Source organism: Myotis brandtii, unplaced genomic scaffold, assembly GCF_000412655.1.
Source record: "Myotis brandtii unplaced genomic scaffold, ASM41265v1 scaffold6, whole genome shotgun sequence".
In the NCBI taxonomy this organism is placed as follows: Eukaryota; Metazoa; Chordata; class Mammalia; order Chiroptera; family Vespertilionidae; genus Myotis; species Myotis brandtii.
Genome location: NW_005370271.1, coordinates 3521846 through 3530672, shown reverse-complemented (window position 1 = coordinate 3530672; position 8827 = coordinate 3521846). Strand labels below are relative to the sequence as shown.

General features: G+C 42.3%; 1 protein-coding gene across 5 annotated transcripts in view; it reads left to right on the top strand.

The window, feature by feature from the left end:
* EIF2AK1 (eukaryotic translation initiation factor 2-alpha kinase 1) overlaps positions 1 to 8827 on the top strand; it is a 37083-nt gene that overhangs the window by 12407 nt on the left and 15849 nt on the right. For 3 of the 5 annotated variants that reach the window (XM_005879420.2, XM_014550351.1, XM_005879419.2), the window contains exons 2-6: positions 3809 to 3970; positions 5470 to 5603; positions 6734 to 6771; positions 7972 to 8071; positions 8600 to 8680. In XM_005879420.2, the coding sequence (XP_005879482.1) occupies positions 3809 to 3970; positions 5470 to 5603; positions 6734 to 6771; positions 7972 to 8071; positions 8600 to 8680 (515 nt within the window). Of the gene's footprint in view, positions 1 to 1115; positions 1204 to 1228; positions 1251 to 3808; positions 3971 to 5469; positions 5604 to 6733; positions 6772 to 7971; positions 8072 to 8599; positions 8681 to 8827 lie in introns of those variants that run through there. The other 2 variants (XM_014550353.1, XM_014550352.1) reach the window with 2 other exon arrangements.

The window sequence follows — 8827 nt, the reverse complement described above, 5'->3', positions numbered from 1 at the left end:
CGTCAGGTCAGCATTTATGGAGACGAGTGGCTGCGGGCGACCCGCTGGCTCGTTTGTGCACATTTCTGCTCGTCTCTCCTCCGCGGACCCATGGTTTCCGGGGCCCTCCCAGCTCCCAAGCCCCGTGGCTGGGTCCGGCGGGAGCGGGAGCGTTGCCGGCTACTAGGTGGGACTTTGCAGACCCTGCGCGCTGAGCCGTTGGGGCTGAGTTTTGATTTATTGCTTCTGTTGTCTTGCTTCACCGATAGGGTAGCTGAGGACGTGTCATCGCGAGGCAGTATGCAAAGCCTCCTCTTCTGTTAAAACAAACAAACAAACAGAAAAACAACAAGTTTTCAATGCAAAGCCTCCTCTTCTGTTAAAACAAACAAACAAAAAAACAACAAGTTTTCTTGAGGCTTTTGGTTACTGGGACACACGGTATGTTACTGTCCAGCAACATGAAGTGAGAGGTGCTTAGAACAGGGGCTCTAGCCAGTCCGAAGTATCCAGTATTTTAAGGAAAGTGCAGTAGGCTCTTTAATTGCAACTAGTTGTTTTGGCAACTTATTTTACTTGAAAATTTATATTTATTGATTGTTTTGAGAAGAGGGGGGGGAGGGGAGAGAGAGAGAGAGAAACATCAATTTGTTGTTCCACCCACTTATGCATTCATTGATTGATTCTTGTATGAGCCCTGACCCGATGGAACCCACAACCTGGCAATAATAGCACAAATTAAGTTGTGCTATTAAGAATGAATCATTGCCCGGAGTGACTCAGTGGTTGAGCATCGATCTATGAACCAGGAGATCAGGGTTCGATTCCCGGTCAGGGCACATGCCCTGGTTGCGGGCTCTATCCCCAGTGTGGGGAGTGCAGGAGGCAGCTGGTCAGTGAAATTCTCTCGTCATTGATGTTTCTGTCTCCCTCTCCCTTCCTCTCTGAAATCAGTAAAGATATATTTTAAAAAGGAAGAATGAATACATTGATTCAGGGAGGATTTTACTGTGCAGTGGTTTGAATAGGATGATTATAGAGAAAACACATTCAGTTGAAGCATGAAACAACTGTTAACATGTTAAAATCGATTTAAAGGTGCAAGCCAAGTTGAAAATGTTCTAATTTCTTAAATCCTTCGATTTTCATCCTTAATACCAGCTATAATTCTTGACTCCAGAGGGATACAAAGCAGACCGTGGCGGTCATGAACAGAGGACAGCTGTAAGATAACTTTTGCAGGGGCCAGACTGATGTTTTCCGTATGTCAGGTGGTACTTAGAGCAGCTCCACAGTGAATAGGGTTATGTCATAGAAAAAGTCCCAGCGGTAAACATGCACGTCTGCCTGTTCTGTAACGTTGTGATAAGGTTTTCTGCAAACTGAAGATTAGTCTTGAAGGGTGTGATCTTAGATTAGCTTCTAAAAATTCCCTTCTCCTCGGCTACTCATTCTACTGTTGTGTTTACATAGTGCCTTTTCTTCCCAAGAAGCCCAGAAGGTCCAGGCATAATTTATCTTTTTATGTGGAAAGTAAGGTCCGTGAAAAATGTAGTAGATGCAAAAACAGAATAGTTAAATGGCTTCTCAAAGGTCGTCTGTCTGATGTGAGGCCACTCTGCCAGTTAATGGTAGAGTCTGAAAATTCAAAACCTAGGTGTCACTCCAGAACCTGTGCTCTGCGGGAGTTTATTGTGTAGGGATTCATCGGCCTTTGATCAAAGTTACTGTCTTCGGTGTGGCCCCCCCCATCCCCATGCCCCCATCGTCTTAGAAGGAGGGCCAACAGTAAGCCCAGTGTCAGACTCATTAATTTTTCTTCTTTTACCAGAAACGAGTTTTCTAAAATTGTACCTCAAATTAATCCTTCAGGTTTTCCCTCGGTTCTTGAACGTCTCCCATCAGGAACAATTCTGTTCTTGACCATATTGTTAACAGAAAAAATGTCTCCCCTTGGCTGGCATGGCTCAGTGGTTAGAACATTAGCCTGTGCACCAGAGGATCTTGACTTTATTCCCGATCAAGGGCACGTATCTGGGTTGCAGGTTCAATCCCCAATCCGGGTTGGGGCTTATGCTGGAGGCAACCAATCGATCTCTCTCTCTCTCTTTCTCTCTTTCCCCTCCTTTCTCTCTTCCATTCTCTCTAGAAACCAATGGAAAAAATATCCTCACTCCTTGGATGAGGCTCAGAAAAAATATTTTAAAAAATGTCTCTGTTTTTGACCAAAACTTCAGTTTTTGACCTGACAGCCCTTTTGTGCTGAGGTCAGCGTGACAAAAAGCAGCTCTCAGGTAACAAAGAGAATGCTTTTGTTGTTGGAGAATCAACCGATTAGCACAATTTTAGAACGTAAAGAGGCCATCAAGAGTGCTCATGTTGCTAAGGGTGTGAGAGAAGCAGTGATCACAGAAGAGGTAGAAAAACTGTTGATTTGGATAAACAAAAAGCAGTGGGCGTGGAGGCCGCGATAGTGAAAGAGCATCGATGGAGCCCGCTGGTCTCTTGAAAGGCACCGGTGGAACGAGTGCTGAAAGCGACTCCTTTAAGGCTGGACGGGGGTAGTTCGATAAATTCAAGAAAAGAAGTGCTTGTTTATAGGTTAAACAGTACATTGAACAGTACTGTATACAAAAAAGGTTAAAACAGGAAATCATTTGGGGGTCATTTGGGGGTCAATTTCCATTCTTTCTAGGGGGAAAAAATGATTTGGTTTTCGAACAAATCCCCTCTCGAACAGCCTTCCGGAGCTAATTGCGTTCGAGAACCAAGGTTCCACTGTACTGAGAATTCAGTGTCTCATCTTTCCTCTAACAAGCCCTCCTACCAATTTCCGCTCTCATTAACACCTCCTTACTCCCGTTGCTGGTGTTTTAAATCCTGGCCGGTCCCTTTCTTTCTTGCTATTTCTGCGACCTATTCTTTCCTCCATGTTTCTGTCCGTCGCCTCCTGTACCAGCTTATGACCTTCAGTTGAAGTGCAAACTCATCTATCCGGTTGGTGTTGTGCAGTGGAAAGAGGACGATGGGCTCGGGAGTTAGTCGGTCTGCCCGCTTACAGATTTCCTCCCTTCTCTAGGAGATCAGTGTCCTCATCTGGAGAACGGGAATGGTAACACTTACCTTTTACTGTCCCCTGAGGATGAAATGAGATTGTACATGTAAGACACCTGTCCATACGTAGCACATGCTCAAGAGTCAAGTTTTCCTCCTCCTTCCCTTTCTCCTCTGCCAAACTGATGTCTTTATGCCTGGGCCAACACTGTCCTCGTGACAGGAGGCATCCCCGCTTGTTTGCTTGAGTATTCATTCATTCATTTCTACCTTTGTGCACATCATTACTACCAAAACGTTCTCCCTTCCCCCAGTGGCATCTTTCTGCTAGGCTTCCAGCTTCCAGAATTCAACTCAAAGCTCAATTCCAAAAAGTCTGTCTTGATTAACCCCACTCAGCTTAACTACTGTGTTCTTTTTAAAGCCTAGTTTTATTTTTTTTTTAATATGTCTTTGTTGATTTTAGAGAGAGGAAGGGAGAGGGGTAGAGATAGAAATATCGATGAGAGAGAAGCATAATTGATCGGCTGTCTGCCTCCTGCACGCCTACTGGGGATCAAGCCTTCAACCTGGGCATGTGCCCTGACCGGGAATGGAACCGGTGATCTCTTGGTTTATGGGTGTTGATGCTCAACAACTGAGCCACACCAGGTGGGCTGTGGTGGGTTTTTTTCCCTTAAAGTTACATAGTTTGTTTCTTTAATTAGAATGTGTTATTTTGTCATTCCGAGATATGTTTACCATTTATTACAATTTTTCCTTTTTTAATTTGTAGAATCTGATGTTCCAGCAGAACTCCAGGTGTTAAAAGGACCGCAGCAGCAGCAGCCAACCTTCCCTTTTGCAGTTGCCAACCAACTATTGCTTGTCTCTCTGCTGGAACACTTGAGCCATGTGCATGAACCAAACCCATTTCGTTCAAGACAGGTGTTTAAATGTTAGTAAGCATAAATTCATCTTGCTAAATAACACTTGTAAAAGTACTATGGTATTTAATGCTGCGGGTGTATAAAAATTTGAAATAAGTATTATTAGCTTATATTTTTAAAAATATATATTTACTGATTTCAGAGAGGGGAAAAGAGAGAGAGATAGAAACGTCAATGATGAGAGAGAATCATTGATCAGCTGTCTCCTGCACACCCCCTACTGGGGATGGAGCCCAGAACCCGGGCATGTGCCCTAACCTGGAATTGAACCGTGACTTCCTGGTTCATAGGTCCATGCTCAACCACTGAGCCATGCTGGCTGGGCAATATAGTTTATATTTCTTAAAATTCATTTTATATTTTGCTTTGGGTAATTCCTTATGAATATAACTAGAGGCCCGATGATATGTGCAAGGGTCTTGGCCCTCTCAGCCTCAGCTGCCTCGGCCCTTGTAGTCCTGGCTTCATCAGGAAGGGGCTTCATCCGGAAGGTCGTCGGAAGGTAGTTCCGCCTTCTGGTCTAATTAGCATATTAGCTCTTTATTATATAGGATTACTAGGTTCCCTGAAAGATTAATAACCATAAAATTGTTCATATTTAAATAAAAGATAGGTTTTTTTGTATCTATAACATGATAATCCATATAATGTGTGAAGCTCTCTTATGGTTTAGTCAGTGAACAGGTAAATGAAAATCACAGATAGTCATTTTGAGCCAGGTCTTGACCAGAGTGCTGGAACAGCAGTATTTTTGTTGTTGAAAAAGAAACTTTTCCTCTACACTAAATACTTTTAACACCAACTGTGTGGTGTTTCTTTTCCTGCACTGCCCGGCTCTCTGTGTTGGTTAAGATATTCCATAATAGAAACAATAGTTAATATTCACTTTTGTTGTTCATTCTAATCATTTATTTCCACTTCTGCCTTTATTCTTATCTCAATGCCTGTTTGCAAAATGAAATATGTTTGAAAATCAGAAGACTACTGTGATTACATTTTTCTTGCCTTTTTAAAAGATGGAGCTTAGTATTTTACTGACCAACCAGAAATGGTAAACAAATGACTGACTGTTCAATGTCAGAGAAGTCAGTATAGATGTGCTCCTGAGCAGTGAGTGTACCAGTTGCTTCACTTTGACGGAATCAATCCCCAAGTTGGAATGCGTGTATGAACGGAACTTTTTTCTCATAGAGGCTGTTTTCACTCTTTATGCTGTGTACTCTTCAGAAGTGCCATTTTAGCCCAGTCAGATGTGGCTCCGTGGTTGAGCGTTGACCTAGATCTATGAACTAGAAGGTCACGGTTCGATTCCTAGGCAGGGCACATGCCTGGGTTGCAGGCTTCATCCCCAGTAGGGGGCGTGCAGGAGGCAGCCGATTGATGATTCTCTCATCATTGATGTTTCTATCTCTCCCTGTCCCTTACTCTCTGAAATAAAAAATATATATATTAAAAAAATTACCATTATAAAATGGCCTTCTAATAATTCTCCGCATTCTTTTTCTAGTACTTTGTCAGACCTTTATCAAAATGGGGCTGCTGTCTTCTTTCACCTGCAGTGATGAGTTCAGCTCATTGAGACTACATCACAACAGAGCCATCACTCATCTAATGAGGTCAGCGAGAGAGAGCGTTCGTCAGGTGAGCTTCAAAATACGTGCTTGGTATGTGACAAAAACGTTTTGATTTCCAGAGGGCTGTGTCTTAAAGCGTTATGAAATCCTGGTTATAAAGAGGTTTATAAAATGTTTAACTTTAATTTGTTTATGTAACAACTATTTCTGAATGGCTGCTGTGTGTTAGGCTCTCTGGTACGTGCTGGGGTCCAAGCAGTAAGCAACATAGACAGAATCCCGGCCTCAGGGAGCTTCTGTTGTAAAGAGCAGGTAGTAAACAACGGAACAAGGAAAATGCGGAAAAATAAATGGGTTCGATGGTGAGAAGTGTTAAGGAGAAATAAAGCAGGGAAGGGACTTAGGAAATGTGTGAATGTTACGGGGGGTGGCCGGGGAGGGCCGCACTGAGACTCATGTAAGTTGGGAGCTGAGGCTGAGAGGAGGCGCCGCACAGGTGCCTGGAGGAAAAGCGCTCGAGTGGAGGCACAGCAGCTCCCCAGGGAGCAGTGTGTCAGGTGTGGGGGAGCAGGCTAGGCAGCCGTGTGGCTGGAGTGAGCAGGGGAGCGTGGTGGGGGCAAGAGGGCAGTAAGAGGGACGGTGGAGTTGGACAATAGAGTCCGATTTTGAGACCATTTTAATGTCTTTGGTGTTCACTCAGTGGAAAGGCAGCACTGCCGGATTTTGAGCAGAAGAATGGCATCATCTGACTTATGAGTTAATGGGATCAACCAGCTTCTGTGTTGAGCATAGACAGGGGGGGCCAAGGGCAAAAGCAGGGGCACTGGTGCATCATACAGGCAAGAAGCGATGGTGGTGGCTCTGAATGGGTGGTAGCCGTGGAGACGTGAGAAGTTGTCAGTTTCTGCATAGTGGTATATTCTGAAGGTAAAAATCGCCATTTGCTTATGGTGCTCGTTGGTACATTCTCAGCTTTGACAGTGGGTAGCAAGAATGTAGCTTTTTTAGTAGTGATCTTCTGGTTAATAGAGATATATTTTCCATTGTAAACTTTTAGGTAATGTTGAAAAAGCCATTGAGTCTTATTTTTTAATATTGTGTAAGCATTTGAGACTATTGATATGACATTGAATTTTGATAGATTCCTTATTCCATAAAATTTTCAAAATGCTTTTAAAAATAATTTTTTTATTTTAGGATCCTTGTGAGGATAGTTCTCATATTCCGAAGATCAGGTTTGTATCAAATACTTTTGTGATTATTTAAATATTACTATTAAGTCAGGATTAAGAATCAATCCTGAATTAATCAGAAATGAGTTTTGAGTTTAAAAATACTATAGTTAGTATAGTTCCAGGGTTGGCAAACCGTGGCTCGCGAGCCACATGCGGCTCTTTGGCCCCTTCAGTGTGGCTCCTCCACAAAATACCACGTGCAGGTGCACACATACAGTGCGATTGAAACTTCGTGGCCCATGCGCAGAAGTTGGTATTTTGTGGAAGAGCTGGTATTTTGTGGAAGAGCCACACTGAAGGGGCCAAAGAGCCGCATATGGCTCGCGAGCCCCGGTTTGCCGAGCCGCAGTTTGCCGACCACTGGTATAGTTTATGCAAATTAAAAAACTTTTTTCTCAGCAATTAATTACTGCTCCAAGATTTGCTTTAATTCTCATTTCCCTCCTTTAATAAAAAAAAAAGGTTTTTTTGTTGTTTTGCTTTAAAATTATTTTTCTTCATTTTTGATCCCCTGCTCTCCTCATTCACTGTGGATTCCATAAGCCCCAGCCTTAGCGCAGGGCACTGATATCTGGTCTCTGTCAGGGAAAACCATTGAATGTTGCCTATTTAGGAAGTGTTAATATAAAATCTGTAACTTGTCTGGAAATTTAAGTGACTTTCTCACTGAACTCCGCTAATCTTTTGCCTGTTTAGTTAGTCATTGAGTACTTATTACTGATAAAATACTTAAAATTAGATTAATGATTTTAATCTAAATCAGGTTTTCATTTTGCTATCATATCAACCTGTCAATTTGCTTAGCAAATGTTTTTTTCATAGAGAATGAAAAATTGCATTAAAAATATTTTTATTGACTTCAGAGAGGAAGGGAGAGGGAGAAAGAGGTAGAAACATCAGTGATGAGAGATAATCATCAGTTGGCTGTCTCCTGCACGCTCCACACTGGGGATCGAGCCCCGGGCATGTTCCCTGACCAGGAATCAAATCATGACCTCTTGGTTCATGGGTTGACATTCAGCCAGTGAGCCACACTGGCCGCTCTGAAATTCAATTTTCATTTTAGCTCATCCTTTCCAAGTCACCACAATTTAGTGATGAAGGAAGTTAGAAGGTTAGTAGTAAAACAGGGAACATGAACTGCCTAGAACATTCTGACGTGCTCATGCTCTAATATTGGCTGTTTGTTTTAACTTTCAGATCAAGGGAAGTAGCCTTTGAAGCACAGACTTCACGTTACTTAAATGAGTTTGAAGAGGTTTCCATCTTAGGAAAAGGTGGATATGGAAGAGTATACAAGGTTGTTTTCCGCATGTCTTTTTTGACCTACTGCTTTAAATAAATGTATTGAGAAGTTGTTTTCAATATTGAAAGTAGGCAAAGGGAGATTCCTAGAAATTGTGTATATTTACTTTCCACCAAGATTCGTCATTTATGGGGAAGTGGGCAGATTTTCATTTTTTCCTAACCACATCGGTGGGTTGGTGGATTCTGGAAACTGAGTTTTTGTCCTATAGTTACCTTTTGTATAAAATGTTTTACTGAAAAGAACTGTGCTGCTGTTTTTTGGGCTTCACAGAGCCCTTTGGCTAACACTGCCATTCTTCTGACCGGGGGCTTCTGGGAGTTGGCCTCTCCTTGCATTTGAAAACCTGTTGTCTAGTTGAGCACGGCTGACTTCCCTGACCATAGCAAAGCGCTCAGGTGTCTTTACCTTAATTTTACCTCTTTGGCTCGTTTGGATGGTCTAAGTTCAGGTTAAAGAACTTTCCTTATTCGGTTGAAATTTAATGACACAATATACTTTGTCTTTTTCTCTACTTTTTAGGTCAGGAATAAATTAGATGGTCAGTATTACGCGATTAAGAAAATCCTGATTAAGGGTGCAACTAAGACAGATTGCATGAAGGTAAGATTTTAAAAAATGTATTTATTTTGAATAATTGAGTATTTGTTTTTTTGAAATAGTTGTTGTATGTGTGTGTGTGTGTGTGCGTGTGTGTGTGAGAGAGAGTGTATTTGGCAAATACTAGGTGTATGGGTTGCCAGTTTATTA